Genomic DNA, 19685 nt, shown 5'->3' on the forward strand with positions numbered 1-19685 from the left:
ATTAACTGATATATTCATGCTTTTGTTGCTGTTTTGAGAAAAAAAAATTACCAACAATTTAACCAGAGGAAGAGTCGTTGTCATTTACTTAAGATCGAAAGGATAATACAACATGTACAAGTAATCTTAAAACGTCATTTGTGAGCTTAAGCCTGATATAACAAGTAACCTTTAAACGTCTTTAGTGAGCTCAAGATAGTATAACAAGTAATCTTAAAACGTCATCGGTGAGCGTAAGGCTGATATAACAAGTAACCTATAAACGTTATTTGTAAGCAAAAGGCTGATTTAACAAGTAACCTTAAAACGCCATTCATGAACGCAAGGCTTATATAACAAGTAATCTAAAAACGGCATTTGTAAGCGCAAAGCTAATATAACAAGTTAATAAAACGCCATTTATAGCGCAAGGCTTATATAACAAGTAATCTTAACAAGTCATTTGGGCCGAGCACAAGGCTAATATAACATGTAATCTTAAAACGTCATTTGTCAGCGAAAGGCTGATATAACAAGTAACCTTTAAACGTCATTTGTGAGCGCAAGGCTAATATAATAAGTAACCTTCAAAACGGCATTTGTGAGCGCAAGGCTAATATAACAAGTAACCTTCAAAACGTCATTTGTGAGTGCAAGGCTAATATAACAAGTAACCTTCAAAACGGCATTTGTGAGTGCAAGGCAAATATAACAAGTAACCTTCAAAACGTCATTTGTGAGTGCAAGGCTAATATAACAAGTAACCTTCAAAACGTCATTTGTGAGTGCAAGGCTAATATAACAAGTAACCTTCAAACGGCATTTGTGAGCGCAAGGCTAATATAACAAGTAACCTTCAAAACGGCATTTGTGAGTGCAAGGCAAATATAACAAGTAACCTTCAAAACGGCATTTGTGAGTGCAAGGCAAATATAACAAGTAACCTTCAAAACGGCATTTGTGAGTGCAAGGCTAATATAACAAGTAACCTTCAAAACGTCATTTGTGAGTGCAAGGCTAATATAACAAGTAACCTTCAAAACGGCATTTGTGAGTGCAAGGCAAATATAACAAGTAACCTTCAAAACGGCATTTGTGAGTGCAAGGCTAATATAGCAGGTAACCTTAAAACGTCATTTGTGAGCGCAAGACTAATATAACAAGTAACCTTCAAAACGTCATTTGTGAGTGCAAGGCAAATATAACAAGTAACCTTCAAACGGCATTTGTGAGTGCAAGGCAAATATAACAAGTAACCTTCAAAACGTCATTTGTGAGTGCAAGGCTAATATAACAAGTAACCTTCAAAACGTCATTTGTGAGTGCAAGGCTAATATAACAAGTAACCTTCAAACGGCATTTGTGAGCGCAAGGCTAATATAACAAGTAACCTTTAAACGGCATTTGTGAGCGCAAGGCTAATATAACAAGTAACCTTCAAAACGTCATTTGTGAGTGCAAGGCTAATATAACAAGTAACCTTCAAAACGTCATTTGTGAGTGCAAGGCTAATATAACAAGTAACCTTCAAACGGCATTTGTGAGCGCAAGGCTAATATAACAAGTAACCTTCAAACGGTATTTGTGAGCGCAAGGCTAATATAACAAGTAACCTTCAAAACGGCATTTGTGAGTGCAAGGCAAATATAACAAGTAACCTTCAAAACGTCATTTGTGAGTGCAAGGCTAATATAACAAGTAACCTTCAAAACGTCATTTGTGAGTGCAAGGCTAATATAACAAGTAACCTTCAAACGGCATTTGTGAGCGCAAGGCTAATATAACAAGTAACCTTTAAACGGCATTTGTGAGTGCAAGGCTAATATAGCAGGTAACCTTAAAACGTCATTTGTGAGTGCAAGGCTAATATAACAAGTAACCTTCAAACGGCATTTGTGAGCGCAAGACTAATATAACAAGTAACCTTCAAACGGCATTTGTGAGCGCAAGGCAAATATAACAAGTAACCTTCAAAACGTCATTTGTGAGTGCAAGGCTAATATAACAAGTAACCTTCAAAACGGCATTTGTGAGTGCAAGGCTAATATAACAAGTAACCTTCAAACGGCATTTGTGAGCGCAAGGCAAATATAACAAGTAACCTTCAAACGGCATTTGTGAGTGCAAGGCTAATATAACAAGTAACCTTCAAAACGGCATTTGTGAGTGCAAGACTAATATAACAAGTAACCTTCAAACGGCATTTGTGAGCGCAAGGCAAATATAACAAGTAACCTTCAAACGGCATTTGTGAGCGCAAGACTAATATAACAAGTAACCTTCAAACGGCATTTGTGAGCGCAAGGCAAATATAACAAGTAACCTTCAAAACGTCATTTGTGAGTGCAAGGCTAATATAACAAGTAACCCTTTAAAACGGCATTTGTAAGCGCAAGACTAATATAACAAGTAACCTTCAAACGGCATTTGTGAGCGCAAGGCTAATATAACAAGTAACCTTCAAAACGGCATTTGTGAGCGCAAGGCTAATATAACAAGTAACCTTTAAACGGCATTTGTGAGCGCAAGGCTAATATAACAAGTAACCTTCAAAACGGCATTTGTGAGCGCAAGGCTAATATAACAAGTAACCTTAAAACGTTATTTGTGAGCGCAAGGCAAATATAACAAGTAACCTTCAAACGGCATTTGTGAGCGCAAGACTAATATAACAAGTAACCTTCAAACGGCATTTGTGAGCGCAAGGCAAATATAACAAGTAACCTTCAAAACGTCATTTGTGAGTGCAAGGCTAATATAACAAGTAACCTTCAAACGGTATTTGTGAGCGCAAGGCGAATATAACTAGTAACCTTAAAACGGCATATGTGAGTGCAAGGCTAATATAGCAGGTAACCTGAAAACGGCATTTGTGAGCGCAAGGCAAATATAACAAGTAACCTTATAACGGCATTTGTGAGCGCAAGGCTTATATAACAAGTAACCTTAAAACGCCATTTGTGAGTGCAAGGCTAATATAGCAGGTAACCTTAAAACGGCATTTGTGAGCGCAAGGCTAATATAACAAGTAACCTTCAAACGGTATTTGTGAGCGCAAGGCAAATATAACAAGTAACCTTCAAACGGCATTTGTGAGCGCAAGGCTAATATAGCAGGTAATCTTCAAACGTCATTTGTGAGTGCAATGCAAATATAGTAGGTAACCTTCAAACGGCATTTGTGAGCGAAAGGCAAATATAACAAGTAACCTTCAAACGGCATTTGTGAGCGCAAGGCAAATATAACAAGTAACCTTCAAACGGCATTTGTGAGTGCAAGGCAAAACAAGTAACCTTCAAACGTCATTTGTGAGCGCAAGGCAAATATAACAAGTAACCTTCAAACGGCATTTGTGAGCGCAAGGCAAATATAACAAGTAACCTTCAAAACGTCATTTGTGAGTGCAAGGCTAATATAACAAGTAACCTTCAAACGGTATTTGTGAGCGCAAGGCGAATATAACTAGTAACCTTATAACGGCATTTGTGAGCGCAAGGCTTATATAACAAGTAACCTTAAAACGCCATTTGTGAGTGCAAGGCTAATATAGCAGGTAACCTTAAAACGGCATTTGTGAGCGCAAGGCTAATATAACAAGTAACCTTCAAACGGCATTTGTGAGCGCAAGGCAAATATAACAAGTAACCTTCCAACGTCATTTGTGAGCGCAAGGCTAATATAGCAGGTAACCTTAAAACGTCATTTGTGAGCGCAAGGCAAATATAACCAGTAACCTTCAAACGTCATTTGTGAGCGCAAGGCTAATATAACAAGTAACCTTCAAACGGCATTTGTGAGCGTAAGGCTAATATAACAAACAACCTTCAAACGTCATTTGTGAGCGCAAGGCTAATAGCTTTCAAATATTTGTAAATGCTGTGCTTTTTGTTCAGCTAAGAGCGCAAGATAACTGGAAGAAGCATGCTAAAAAACAACACTTGTTATCGAACGGCAATTGCAAAAAGCAGGCTAAAAATACCAGTTGTAAGCTCACGGCAGATGCAGAAAAAATATTTTAAATCCTGTAAGGAAGAGGCAACTGTGAAAAGTAAGTTAAAATAACACGATTGTTGCCGTACACCTAACACAAGCAGGCTAAAAAACGCAATTTGCAAAAGCACAGCAATGTAGTGCTTTTGTTGTAAATAAAATATTCATTAAATAATGAAAAATATAGCACAGCAATGTAACCAGTGTAGGTTATTTGTGAGGATCAAAAGGTAAGTTGTGAGTGCACATCAATATGAGCACAAGTAGAATATTATGTGTAAGCTAAAAACGACATCAGTCTGAGAGCGCACAAGAATAGTAACAAGAAAGCTTAAACCTTAAATTGTGAGCGCACAGCAACTGTAACAAGTAAGCTAAAAGAATTATATATGACTGTAAGGAAAACACATCATGTCAGCTAAAAACGTCATTTATAAGGGTACTGTAATTGAAAAAAAGAGAAAACAAATGTCTCCCTTGAGTACGCAGCAACTATAACAAGTAAGCTGCAAACGTGAACAGAAACTGACAAGTATGCTAAAAACGTCATTTCTGGACAAACGTCACTTTTAAAAAGTGAGCTAAAATACGCTATTATTGAACAGCAAAACCACCTAATCCTATTTTACTGAGCTGCTGTGCCAACGATTAGAAAACCACACGGGGAATGCTAACAATGTATAAGGACACCATCATAATTCTTAATTCCAAAATAAAGCCATTCTCTGAATAATTATATTGTTGTTAACAAATGACAATGACTCCTACCTGCAAATGTTAAGATCATTGGAAGATTGAAAAAACATCTAAAAAAAGTTGCTCCTTGCTCTTCCAACTTGCAACCGGCAAACACCTTTAAGTCAAACAAAATTAAAAGAATTTCCAATTAAGCTATTATGGATATAAGACATAAACCACGTGGATTTAGGCATATAAACATGACATCCGCGTTTAAAACGCAAAATTACTGAATAAACTGATGAACGTGCGTACACAATGGAAAGTTTTAAAAATACAAGTCAGTCCGCGCGTGCGATTTCCCTTAGCGTGAAGTTTAATGCAGGTTCATATATATGTAAGAAAACAATTAGAAGTCATTATTTCAATAAAAATTTGATAGAATTCTACTAAAACATTTTGATTATTCGATTTCAATTTCTACAAGGTGATTGTTGATTCGGCCGTCGGCCTCGTCAACTATCACTTGATAGAAATCTCGACCTCGGCATAATCTTGTTGAAGACGACTATAGGCAGTTTCCTTTTCCAATTCTGAATCGTAACCACTTTGAGGCAGACCGAGACACTTGCCACCGTAATTTTATCGTTGATGTTGTTGTTTTCAAGAATTTAGCCATGGACATTGCCTCAGTTATAATTCTTTTTAGCTACTGCCCTGCAATTTCGTTAAGCGAGTGTTGTCGGGTTGTTGACAACTAACAGTGGATGACATCGTTGTTTTGATACCATTACATGTAAATGTCAGTGTTTGAAATTGAGTCTTCCTTTATATCACGGGTTCGAGTTTACATGTAATAGTTGTAGATAGCGTATTCAGTTAGTATATTGATCAGTAGTACAGCATTAAAAGTACAAAGGATGTCAGCGAAAATACAATGTGACATACCTTGCTTTCAGTTCCTCCAACATAACCTTGTTCGTATTCATTTTCTTGGCTGGAAACAGCGGTTTAAACACATTTATACTTTTTTGTCCTGTTTTCCTGAAATCTCAGTCATTTTCACACAGCAAGCCAGCTAAGCCAAGGCTAAGAAAGATGACCAGTTGAACAGTTCGAAGTCGGAGACTTTATCGAAACGTGACAAGTCGAGGCGCGACAAGCAAATAATTAGTGAGCATGCAAACTTTGCATAAAAACAACATTAGCATACATTTCACACGCCTGGAAAACAGGGAAATACCATCATGCAGCATATACAATACAAGCATCCAAGCGTATATTGCAAACATCTTTGCAATTGTTTGCAAATGCCCAGTCTAGAAGGATTGTTTTGTTGATGTTCTACACCCAACACTGCTTGAACACAGAAAGAAATAATCAAGATTGAGGTGTAGGCCTGTGTGTTATTACAGAGAATTATTGGTCCATGTATTCTATTTAATATAACAAGTAAAAGATGGTTTCCCATGCTCTGTACAAAGGAAAAACCGCTCAAATTCCATCGGGCGTGTACAGTGGCTATATTCTAAAGCCCCGTTTACACTTAGCCGGATAGATTTGGAAACGGAGTTTTTGCCTCACAAACGGAAAAATGTATTCCGTCCATACAAATCAGGATAAATTTAAAAACGAACGCTTCATCGCACGCAGCGTTGCAAAGCACAAGCGCAGCTACAGCTAATTAACTTGTTGTTTTTGACAGAGACTACTGGCGTTTCCATTCGGCCAAAAGTTCCGGAAATTTTAGAACAGGAGTAAACGGTACAGACATTTCCTGGAAAAGTTTCCAGAAAACCAGGAAAGTGTTTAAATTTCCGAAATGTGAACTATCCAACCTAAAATTCCGGAATTTCCAGGAGCAAAATCGAATATTTATTTCCGAATGTTTATTTCCGGGATTTTTTTTTCGAAAATTTGAGTCTACCTTGCAAGATTGTCCTCTTTTCTGGAAAAACCACCATTTTCTATTCAGCCCAAGTTTCTTCGTCCGGTAATCTGCGGGTTGGGCACCTAAAAGCAGCTGCATGTGTTAAGAAAGCGTTCAGTTCCAAATAAAACAAACTCTTGAGGTTTACGCGGTCATTTTTCGTTGTTGTTTTGCAGGTAGCGGCAAAGAAATGTACACACATTTAGAACACGCGAGCACTCACGCGAGCGTGAGAGAAAATCGAATGTCTCCTCGCACGAAGTGATTTTTTTTACTAACCCTGAAAAAAAATTATGAACTAGTCTAACACACCCCGTGTATTACACCAGTCCCCTTGTGTGCTTCCCATGCCTCCCCCTCAGGGTACCCTGTGAGTTTATTCCTCATTTTTCCTTGTGCATTATGGAACTCGTTCGTTGCCTGTGTTTCTTCGTGGGTTCCCTACTGCCTTCCACTGAGAGTTTCCCTCCCTTCAGCATGTTACCTTAGCGCATTTTCTCGTGTTTTCCATCATACTTTCCCGGGTGGTTCCTTCGTGCGTCCCTAGTGTGTTCCCCAATCCGTCCTTGTTTCCTCTTCCGTTTCTACGTTTCTTAGTTTTGATGTTTGGTTTTCTTTTTTTACTTGCACAAATTACGCTACGATACTGACACAGGACGTTACAAAATAGGGGGATAACATATTTCGATAGTGGTTTGACGATATTTATTTGTTACTTCTGTTACTTCCAAGGCGTTCTTTTTGAAACTTTACACGTACTTTCCCTTAGCGCGCATTAACTTTTTAAATCACTTATAAATCGTCAACCAACCAATACACAATTTACAAACTAAAATTAATAATAATACAACTACATTTCTTTAAATATTTTTTTTATATTAATGTCTACTCGATAATACATCAACATTGAACGATAGAAACGTTACGTTTCTTTTACACAAGGTTCGTTGATGCATGAAAATATGTTCCTTCAGTGCTTGTTTATTGTACATTTAGTTCAGCCATCCTTTCTTCTATCGTTCTTAGAACTGTCGTTCTGTGATAGGTGGTATTTAGTACAGTTGAATATCCTATACTGTCAAGTCAAGTAACTTCAGGTAACAATTGAAAAAAAAAAAAAAACAAGCAAACGAAACACACCGGAGGCAAGTCAAGGCATTTTTATTCATACGTCTTTCGTGTGTTTAAGTACAAGATTCAATGAGATCTCAGTCCGACATTGGCGAATAAAAATGATTGGTTCCTAAAGAAACTGCTGAACCTCAACCTTAAACACGTACATGTAAGAGTTTTACTATTCTTCTGGAGAGTCAAAGAGAGGGGCAGAAGACAGTCATGACAGTCAAAATGTCTTACTGTGGAAGGAGGGGTGGGGTGATAAGGCTGATAATAAAGATGACAGATACTCCGTTCCCACTCGTCTCTGCAGTCTCTTAGTTGACTGAAATTAAAATTAACGAATTCCACCTTCATATAAAATAAAAGTGGGAGCTCAGGTCCTATCCACTGATCAAAAAGTTCTTGTTCTGTGATCAGTTTGTCAACCTAGGAAAGCGTGACGCAGAGTCGCCGTCGTAATGGCGTTACACTGGACGATTTGTCTTTTTTTTGGATCTGTCGTCACTTCAGCCCATGTTCTCTCTGTTTCCCCAACCACGACGATGGTCTAAAAAACAATCAACGTACAAATTAGGTCTTTGGTTTATGATAAAACACATACTATAGGCGGTGCAAACTCAGTAAGAGAGAACACCAATATAAAGTTTGCTTGTAAGAGGTCTTTTGTTACAAAGATTCGATTTCTAAAGCTTTGCATGGGAACGCAACATTTTGGCATATGTTCGAATATTCGAACGAAAAATTCCTTGTTCATTCAACTGCCTAATTTAGGTTATAACATAGCTAGCAGAGCCGCGCCGCCGGTGTAACGGTAAGTGTCAACCGTAATGCAATAGTGCACGCTGATAGCGCGAGCAAATCGCTTCGTCAGAAATTCGCGGTTTTTGAAGTACATTTCCACAGACAATGTTATAAAACAGTTGGTTCATACTTTTAGCTGGCCAAGAAGGTAGAGTTGCCCTCGGCTATCGCCTCGAGTAACTCTTACGCTTTTTTCGTGCTCTCCAAACTTCCCACGTGCATCCATAACTCGATAGTGAATGCTAAAGCATGAACCAATCGTTAATTCATCAGTTATTTTTTACCAACAAACTTGGTTTTATTTCATTTTAAATGAAAAAAAGGTAAAAAATATCAGGCTGGAAAGTGTTGAGTATAAATCACATCAGTTCAAAATCCGAACGCAGATGGTTAGCCAATCAGGAGCCCAGTATTCCCAGTAAATTGGAAATTGGAAAACGTCCTTTGTCTCGACCAATCAGTTTTACGTAATTGGGTAATATAAAATCAATAAACTGTTCAACTCACCATCTTTCCATTCATCCCAGTCCCTCTTCTTCTGTAGTTTAGCTGGGTCATCCTCGCTGTCGGACTCATCATCACTTTTCTTCTTCTCCTGCTTTTGGTCACTAGTAAAAAATAAACGATAAGTGCATTAATCAAAACGTTTTATAACTAGGTGTTGTCTAATTGGGTCGTCACGGCTGCTGGAACCTGAGCCACACTCCTTTCCTTTTGCCTGACCCCAGTAGTTTAGACTCCTACTGACAAAAAAGCGACAGTTGCTATTTTGTCGAAAAGCTGGGAAGGAGACAAGGAAAGAACTGGGTGATAAAATTTTCGGGAAGGGTCTAGAATGTGTGGAAATGGCATAAAACAGAATGGAATAGGAATTTTTTATCACCCCGCGCAATAAACCCATGCCGGATGTTTGTAGAACACGAAAGTGATCTACAAGCTTTTCTCGTGTTCTACCAACATCGCGCATGGGTTTATGGCGCTGGTCCAGCTGCTGCAGCCACGACAACATAAGTAAGATATTCAGGCTGCAAAAACGCTGTGCTCGTATTATCCTTGACGCCCAACAACGCCATAGCACTGTAGAACTATTTAATACTTTAGGATGGGTACCATATTACATCGAGGCTGATATAAAAAGATGTACAATAGCTCACAAAAGGATTATGGGTGCTTACCCATTATACATAAACAATTTATTAAGACTGAATAACACCCAGCACAATAAGAATACACGGGGCGCTAATTTTACCATTTTACCGACGAGATCAAATAGAGCGAAAGAGGGAGGTCGCACGTTTTCTGCAACGACTACTAAATGTTGGAATTCTTCATTTGTAAATATCCTTAAGAATGCTTTGTACAAATATTTTAAATTAAGTCAGCTCAATAATAAGATTTTTACTCCTTTTTTAGATAATAATTTTTAGATTGATATATTTTAGTAACAATTTTTGGATTAACATTGTAGCTTAGCTTTTAAATTTTTTACTTACATTCCGATTTTTAATCAGGTTTTAACTAGATTTTAAATCAGATTATTGTTTATAGTAGATTTTTAACGTTTGGTACATTGAAGAGGGCAACAAATTTATTAGTTGAAATACTATTACGTGTCACCCTCGATAAATAAAGTTTTGATTGATTTTTTTTATTGATAGGTAAACCCATAGAAAGTGTGGTCAATTGCGTTAATGTAATTAGAAATTTGTGGAAGAAGAGAAATTAGAGATATTTGAACCTGATGAAGTTCCTATTCTCAATACATTCATGATATCAACGTGGCTAAAAGAACTTTTGCTCATGTTAAAAGCAAGTTCAAAAACTGACTGCGACTGAAGTGTCAAAAAAGTACAAATTGCTTACCCTTTGTATTCCAGGACAACTTTTCCCTCCAGAATTTCCTTCTCTAGGAATTCCTCTTGTGACATGGTTGGAACACTGGGATAGCCTGCACCAAATACTTTGTCCTGACAAGTAAATCAAACATACGTTCACTGTATAGACTAAAACATGAAAGTGTACTATAAAAAGAAACTTTCCTGGGATAGCCAGAACTTATTTGGCAACTAAACAAGAACATGATGTTGAAAATAAGTGAAGATAAAACTACACAGGCTTTCAGTTTAAGCTGATTCGTCTCATCCCATCAAAGTACCTATTCAGTTTTTTTAACTTTCAGTGTAATTTTCTGTTTATATTTTCTCTCCTCTGGTTGTGACATTAACTAATCTCAAACTCCAGAAAACACTTGAAAACACATTAAAAAAAAAAAAACAGAAAAAATTTTAACACAAGAAGAATTAAACCCTAAATGAACTATTAATCCAGGGTTAGTGTTAATCCGCTTTTGAACAACCCGGCTCTGGTCTGTAGCACTATTACATACCTTAATCATCTCCCTGGTTATCAGGATTGGTTTAAAGCTCTGTTGAGGCTAAAAAACAAGTGTAATATCTTAGGAAATCAGCAGTCCTGTTAGATATACAAGCATAGTATTGTTGGGAAAGAGGAAGTCTGCATAACGGTAAGTGGGACACAAAAAAATATTTTCAGGAAAGAATTAAATCATTTCTTGTCAGATACCCATGCAGACCACTGTTCTCCCAGCAAGTCTGCTCTCTGATATCTTAGGATCGAAAGGTACTCACAAAAAGCTGCACAAAATGACTGTTACACCCACCTTTGCGTCAGGAGGCTTGTTTTGTTGATTACTGTCACCTTCTTTTCCTTTCATTGTCTTCATGTGTTCAAGGATCTCCATTTCACCTACAATTTTACATATAAAGTTAAAATGTCAGAACTGCATTCACTGGGAGATGCAATGGCACAAGTGGTGTTGGATTCCAGATTAAGCAGTCCAGCTTTGAGTGCTGGCCAGGGTCACTGTTCTGTGTTCTTGGGCAAAGACACTAAAATTTCACAGTGGGTATCAGCACCTCTGAATACTGCAAGGCCTTATGAATATTATAACTTGAACTAGACATTTCAAGAAATGGAACAAGAAATTAAGAACAAAATAAAACTTACTATGCAGACTTGAAAGATGTTCAACAGCCTTATTCACCCACAACTTCAACAAAAGAACATAATAGCTTCGCTGCAAACAAAAAAAACACTGTTCATTACACAGATTGCTTAATGTTCATACCACAGGTCACCCACACTGCACAGTTCAGTCAGTGATCAAATGAATATCTTTCATTTCCTGAACATATTATCAACAAGAAGACAAGTATGCATATTAGAATGGCTGAACAAAGAACGAGGCTTCCAAATGTGACAAAAAAGACACATAAAACAACCTTTTCTGACACTTTTACCGGTACATGAAAAAGAAGGTCTTAATAGAGGTTCAACACTCCAGTTGTCCTGGAGAGGAAAGGGAAAGCCCCCATGTTGTTAACCCTAGGTATCATGTTCTTCCAAGAAAATGTAAAGTACCTGGGTATCTTCATCAGCTGAAGATGATTCTTTGAGGATGTTTCTGAGTTCCTACAAAGTAGTAATCAATCAAGTTGCACACTGTTATGCATTATAAATCAAGTTTCAAACAACAGCTGAAAAAATCAAAAAAGACTGTTATGCTGTTAAAATACTGTTATACTGGCAAACAACATGGAAAATAAAATTACTTCATAACATTACAATACACTGTATAACATGTATTTCTATTAGATTGTACACATGTAACATGTATCTCTTGGCCTAACCCAATTCAGTCAATTATTGAGTTTGATTTTGTTGCAAATGTTTTGAAAACTTATTGGTGAATGTTCCAATTATGTGTGCTTAATAAATTGTTGATGTGTGCAGGGCCAGACTGGCTCACATCAACCAATCTGGCCAGACCTACACAAGTAAGCTTACATTACATGTTTTTCTATGTGGCGGTGTGATAATTAATTCTTATTAACCGAGCAGGAGGTCGGTGTGGGAACGACTTGACCGAGGTCAAAATTTTCCCATGCAGATTGACTAAGCTTGGTTAACAAGATGTTTATTAAAATGGCCAAAATTAAATTTGCTTAATGTTAATGGTCTGTACTTGCTGACATTCAGCTTGGGAACAGCATTGAAACATTTGGACAAGAGAAGGTCAAGATCACTGGCAGGTATGTTTTCAATTTCTCTAGCCTCTTTCATGAACTAACAGAAAGTTAGTAGCATTTAATTGTTGGTGTTGACTGCTTTTAACTTCTGGCCTTGCAAATTTTTCACAATTTCATCTCTAGCTGGTATTTTTGACTGCATTTGAGCTTAAACAAAATTTGTCAAAGTTTGCTTGTTCTCTCTACTTTTTCTTCTCCTCAAAGTTTTTGGCTCTTTTGTTTACTATTTTTAGTCGAAACCAGTCATGATTCCGACTCAAAGTAATTTTGCTACATTTTCATGCACCCTTTGACTCCCAGAGATTTTTTAAAAAAGATTTTTTGGGTCAGTTATGAGCTACAGTATTAGTAAGCTCCAACCTTCTCAAAACCACTTGCAGCATGAAGGGGCATGCCTTTCTTTCCAATAGCATCACGTTTTATGACATTTTTGCCCAGGCACGCACAAATGGCAAAGTTTGGAGATTTTGGATTAGAAAGTGCCCTTTCACTTTAGGCTTTTTATTTTTTTCGTGTTTTTTTTCCATGCTTTTTCTTTTTCTTCTTTTCTAATCGTTTCCTACAGTTGTTGGCCTTCCACTGGGCTTGCTTGCAGATCAGGAATTTCAGAGAAAGCGTCATCCAAACAGGAAATGCTCACCATTGTTGAGCCAAGGGTGGTTGAGGCAAATTCTCCTATGAGTTGTTCACTTAAATGTCTAAGCATGTTTGTGGGTATGTCAAGCACAATTGACCCAATCACTCCAATTTGGGCATCATTGGATAGACCTTTTCCGCCCTGTAGAGATTGAGTACAAGTGATGCCTTTTTTTCGACGTTTTTGCTTGTTTACAAGCTAAAATGGTAGAATAGGGGTTATGTGGACAAGATTTGGAACCACATATTTGTAAACTCTCAAGGGACTTTTTTAATTTCTCAAGGGACTGTTTTAATTTCTCAAGGGATTACTTTCCGCTGTGGGTGATCACTTGCGATCTCGTGGAAAAAACCTGACTTGTCACATTTACAAACGTTATATAACAATTTTAAAAGTGACATGTCAGCTTTCTTATCTCAACGCACGTGTGTCTGAAAGGCGATCTATAAAACGCGCCGCACAAACAATGGATTGCGTAACTAAAACACGAATAAATAATCACTAGCACTTACATCGTTTAAAAATTACAAACGTCAAAAATAAACCATACCAAAAAACTCACTCTCTTCAAAGATATCATTGAAGTTAAAACAAATGCAAGAGATGGGGGCTTCTTTTAGCTTAGGAGCGGTTAAAAATTAGGCCAAATTTGGTCGCTACATGCATCATCAGCCTAGGTCGTTAGGGACAAGACCTCGCGTTGAGCCGTTGACAGCAATGTTGCATGAATCGGCTTTACAACATGCGATCGTATCTACGCAGTTCGAGTGGAATTTCAGTCAAAGACAGCAAAATTCTTTCGTATTTCATCTTCAAATATAATTCGAAAGCATTCACTGTATATATGGCTTTTGTTTAATCCTGGGTCTTGATATCCGACCCTCGCAGAGCCTAGACAAAACGCAGCTTGAGTGTAACGATTTGTTTACGCCGCAATTATATGCACAATGTTTTCTCCGACAGTAGTCGGAAATATCCATATTTTTTTTGTGCTTTTTCGTGGAGCAATCGTAAGGATACTGCCTTGAACGCATTGAACAGCGGTCTACCTATAACAATTCAAATATGGCGTCGCAAAAATAAACTGTCAAACGCATATTTTGCTGTTTCATTTGCTAATTTCGCTGCCGTAATCGACTGCCTCGAATGGTCCTTGCAATTTTAAAGTATAGAATTGTCAGATCTCGGTGAAATTTGCACTGTTTATTTGTGCAATGTTAAGGAATATGTGTATAAATACCCGGCGCGGACGAGCCATTTTTGACAAAATTATATGGCTGCATTTCCGCGAAGATAGGAAATTGTTAAACTAAACTACAAAGAAACTGTCATGATAAGTTCGAAGAACAATGCACAGGATAAACCTTCGACTCATACTTCATGCAAAAACGTCGATATCTCGAAGAGACTTTGATTTGATCAAAGATGATGACGTCACAAGTGGAACAAAGAGAAACATTCATCAGGGCTGGTTTTGGCTGGCATGGAGCCATTGGGTTAAGAATAATTATTCTTAACCCATTGGCTCCAACCATGTCTACCCACATCACAGTACATTTTCCACATATTTGTGTGTAAGGTCTGTGGCAAGACTGACACAAATGTGTGGAAAACTAAACAGAATCATTCATACAGGTATTCAAGATGCCAGACTTGAAACTAGAATGAAAATTATGAACAGTATTTTTACCTTGAGGCTTCTTTCCTGTTCTTTCTGTTCTTTATATCTTGCTATTTTTTCTTGACGACTGTTGGTCATTTGATTAATACTTTTTTCTGTCACTTCAGGTGTATTTGATGTTTCAATGTATCTTGAGAGGTCCTTTACAAGGTAAACACGTGTTAACAACGCATATCAAACAACTGTGGGAGACAGAGTGGCCTTATGATTAGCGTGCTTGACTCTGGATTGAACTGTCCAGGTTCGAGCCCTGGCTGGGGAAATTGTGTTGTGCTTTTGGGCAAAACACTTTTCTCTCACTGTGCCTCTCTCGAAACCATGTGAATAAATGAGTACTGGCAAATTAATGCTGGGGGTGTTGCTACGATAGGCTAGCATCCCATCTGGGGGGGGGGGGTGGTAAAATCCCACTTAAAAGCCCTGGGTTGAAACAATTTTGCAAGGGGTCTTGGATGGCTTATAAACGGGGGCACTTATATCCAGAAGTATATATGTTTGCTTATATTGATTTATTTTTTGTCTACAGGTAGATGGCCCTATAACTGGGGAGGGGGGGAGTATAAGGAAGGAATCTTATAAGTGGGATTGTAGAATACTCATAGTCGCTTAATGCTACAGAAACCAGGATAAGCTCCGGTGGTATTGGCCGCTTGGCTCAATGAATCAAACAACTGTATTTAGCAATTTGATTCAAGAAATAGACAACATGTGCTTATGTGTTCTAGATGTTAATGAAGCCACAGCAGAGGGTTTCAAGATTTTCCCCACTCACTTGACTGTTCACTCAGGCTACGTGTACATTAACAAAGCAAGCTCCTGTCCATTTTGTTCATAAAATCCAACGATAAATGTCACATCACTTCTATGTTAATGACAGCTTCTTGTTATGGTCAAAAAACTTAATACAACTGTACAATGTCTCTTCCACAGAAATCTTTGGAAATAGTAAGAAAATGATTGGAAATGATCAAATGATTATACATGTAGTTGGATAATTTTTTGAAGTCTTTGGAAAGCAGCCCAAAATCTTTGTAGTATGTACAGTCTATACAATTGTAAACAAATTGATAGAAATTAAACCTTTTAAGCAATATGACATCAGTCATATTCACCTTATCTGTCACTCCATAATTTTTGCATCTCTTTAAATAATCCACAAAATAAATCTAGAGAATGATAAAAGTACAATGGTTAAATCAGAAAAACAACAATCACACAAACCCAGAAATACTCAAACTATCTAAAGATATCAAAAACATTTTCTTTCCTAAATTAAAATATACATGTATATGTATGTCAACAGTAAAAACACTTAAATCATAATGGATACAAAGTTTGAAAACCACCAAATTTTGGACTATCAAGCCCTTTTCAGGGCAAATAAGGCTCAATAGTTGACAACGAATAAGGCGCAATAGTTGACAATGTTCTGAAATTGAAAATAATTAGCCATACCAATGGCTTAGGTTGGGAGAAATAAATTCGAGTGGACAGTGTACAAATTATGCCAGAGGTATGTCCAACGCAAATTATTAGAATAAAGATAAACAATTCTATATCAATCATTGAAAAAATTTCTAATTTTAAATTATAACTTTCTGCTTTCAGCTTACAACACACCTTTGCAATGTTAAGTGTAGTCATTCTATCAGACCCCATTTGTTTAAGGAACAGATCTCCAAGAAATGCAGGAAGCAAAAGAAATCTGAGGCAAGGAATTAAAGTGATTATAGTTAAAATAATTATCATAGGCAGTAAACTTCTTGTTTTTGCATACCAGTACTTCACAGTCAAAGGGGATGTCCTTTTGATGGAAACTCTGCAATGTTACAGTGCGATGTACATGTACCAATACTGATTGACAGTTTAATCACAGGAACTTGCATTTTTCATTTCAAATTTGCTTGAGTGAGTTGCTTGAAGTTCTGGTTTTCATTTTGCCAAATAAAACTGGGTAAGACCACCATTGTTTCAAAGAAACAGAACATAATTATCCCTCAGCAGGCTTTTAGCCAGGATTTAAAAAGTGGGAATCCAAAATTTTTTTAAGGCCTGACTTTATCCCCATACATGTAGGAGGGCCTGAGGAGCATGCAAGGTGTTTTTCTGCAGTAATGAGTGCAAATGTATCTAAAGATTTCCAGATTTGCTAAAAAACCCTCTGTATACAGTTATTCATATTAAATGTCTCTGAAAAGAGGCCATCCATAGGACTCCTAGACTCCCACGTGGCTAAAAGCCTGCCCCTCAGTCGACATGTTTATCAACAGAGTGCACTAAATTAGCAATAGGCTTTGCTCAAATCGCCAAACTGGGAAGGTAAGAGTTAAGCTCCAGCTCTTCCGTCAGGTTTGAAGATTGACTTTGCCTTTTTTACCATGTCGGGGTACAGTTTCTCCACGCTATGATATGCATTAAAGTATTTAAGTTTACACGTGTAGAAGGATCTAAAATATGACAAGCCTTCTTTACTAAATCTATAGGATTACAGATAAAGATTGTTATAAATCCACCCAGACTATAATAGCCGGAGTGTTTGAAGAAGCAAGACCCCCACATAATTTTTACAAAATTATGGTCTTGTAATTTAAATTTGTAAAATGTTTAACAATACAACACCATGTCAGACTCACCTTAACTCAGAAGTTGGAACCTCGCTTAATTCTTCATTACTACTAAACAAAGCTAAGCTATTGACCATTTCTGTTGCACGGACAAAACGGTTCACAGCTGTAGTGACCTTATTCTGCAAACCAAAACAGAGTGAATAAAATCAGTAAACTTCTATTACTATAAATGACAGCAAAATGCATTAATTGGACAAAAAACACACAAAATTAATATAGATTTAAGTAGGGGTGGAAAATGGTAAATCTTAGACTTTGCACAACAGTGTATCTAATAAGATATATATTTTCTGCAAGCCAGAAAAAGAAAAAGAAATCAAAACTGTATAGAGAAGGGATCACAAAAACATTGAGATGTGAGACTCTGCATTACTGCAGGTTACATGATTTTTGGAGGAACAATAATTGTTTGCCACCCCTATAGGTCTGCACCAGGACCAAAGCAGCCAACACTACTGAAGATTATCTTGGTTCCTTTAGCACAAGTGAACCAGCTAGGAATATTGTTACAACATTTACTCCTGGATAAGATGAATGGGTATTCAGGTTTGAAGTCACAAATTGCATTCTCTCTAACCATACCCAAGTCAGAAGCCCAGTCAGAAGCTTGCTAGCCATTGGCACATGATTTTGATTGATATTTATTGACTTCGTGATAACAATTTTAAAAAGGCAAGTATCTTTAATACCGATAATTATTATTCACAATAATCCTTCAGACATGTATGGTCCTCAAAGTTCCTGGCAAAGTTCCTCGAAGACTTTCAGTAAGCAGCTACTCTGTTGATACAGTGGAATCCTGATTTGTTGAACCTCTTGATAACTTCAACCAAAAGCTATCCCCCCCCCCCTCACTCTCCCCATTACTCACAGTCACAATTTTTCAAACCAATTTTTGTTTCCCTTAGAGGTTTGAGAATCAATATTCTATAATACTTGGTCAATATTATCAGTTACAATATGTATTAATAGCATTTTTCCCATTTATTGTAGGCGTATATTTCTTCTCTTTAAATAACAATCTTTTATTAGGAAGCTCCATCACTTCAAGTGGTTTACATAGAGGTCCTAACACTAGATATATATTATATAATGATACAATTAAAATAATAAATTAGAGCTAAAACAGAAATATATAAAATATTTACAACATGTATTACACTACAAGGATTAAAAATACTTAATTATAAAAAGCAGAAAAAATACACTTCTTAAAAATTGGCAAACTTGCTGAGTTTCTTACAATTCTCTCTAACTCTTTCTTGTACTTGCCACAGCCATTTGGTTTTATATCCACCCCACCCCCCTGGTTGACAAGAAGAGAAAGAAAAAAAAGAAAATATCAAAGTGCTGACATGATGCCCCACTCAGAAATAACCCAAGTTCTCTTAACCCCATCAGAAAAGAGCCACCATTCCACCTAACCCCTTCTGAAATATTTGAAAGATCAAAGCATGCCGAAGCCCCTTCAGCCAGGCTGCATTCCATGCAAGTAATGCCGAAGATTCTCGGTGTGCATCTTTGCCTTTTTCAATACAATTCTTAAACATTTTGGCATAAACTTGGCAAATCTTTGGCGTGAACTTCACTTGGAATGCACCTTGGCCCATCCACTACAGAGGGAGGGGATATAATGCACCTATCAATGTTAAGCCCGAAGGGGGTCGGGGTAGGGCGAGGGGTGGGGATTTTGACATTTTCTATAAAAAAAATGTCAAATTCCCCACCCCTGGGACAAAATAATTGGTCAAAATCCCCATGAAAGGTGGTCAGATGTCCTTCAAACCTTCTATAAATGACCAAAATCCCTACCCTGGGGGCATCAGGTACGATCAAAATCCCCACCCTGGGGACAGCGCTCACGATCAAAATCCCGTGGTCAGCCGACCCCACCCCCCTCGGGCTTAACATTGATTGGTGCATAATACACTTAGCAATGGTTTGTCCCAGGATGGGCGGAAGTGGGGCGGGGAAAACACAGGAATTTGACTTAGTGGGGCTCTACCTGTGTTACCTGGGTTGGGATTTTGACATCCACAACAATCCTCTTTGTGAAAAATTTTACTCAGTCCCCAACTTGGAAAGTGGAGAGGACCTGGTGTAGGGTGGGAATTTGACTCTCAATGGAGACCCA

At 37.5% G+C, this 19685-nt stretch overlaps 2 protein-coding genes and 1 long non-coding RNA gene across 3 annotated transcripts in view; 2 read left to right on the forward strand and 1 right to left on the reverse strand.

Moving 5' to 3' along the window:
* Positions 1-19685, forward strand: part of LOC144659509 (uncharacterized) — a 152684-nt gene that overhangs the window by 35431 nt on the left and 97568 nt on the right. The gene's annotated exons all lie outside the window — the stretch shown is intronic.
* LOC144659499 (phosphatidylcholine transfer protein-like) overlaps positions 1-19685 on the forward strand; it is a 24476-nt gene that overhangs the window by 2339 nt on the left and 2452 nt on the right. The gene's annotated exons all lie outside the window — the stretch shown is intronic.
* LOC144660839 (immunoglobulin-binding protein 1-like) lies at positions 7724-17692 on the reverse strand. The gene is made up of 11 exons (XM_078521568.1): positions 17558-17692; positions 16545-16629; positions 16037-16090; positions 14934-15065; positions 11939-11989; positions 11525-11594; positions 11178-11263; positions 10884-10931; positions 10361-10464; positions 9005-9105; positions 7724-8243 (listed from the first exon to the last, which is right to left on the reverse strand). Exons 1-11 carry the CDS (start codon positions 17623-17625, stop codon positions 8203-8205), a joined length of 840 nt encoding a protein of 279 aa, XP_078377694.1. The 5' UTR covers positions 17626-17692; the 3' UTR covers positions 7724-8202.

The sequence above is a fragment of the Oculina patagonica genome, chromosome 7 (genome assembly GCF_052425735.1).
Source record: "Oculina patagonica isolate OP01 chromosome 7, crgOcupat, whole genome shotgun sequence".
NCBI classification, from domain to species: Eukaryota; Metazoa; Cnidaria; class Anthozoa; order Scleractinia; family Oculinidae; genus Oculina; species Oculina patagonica.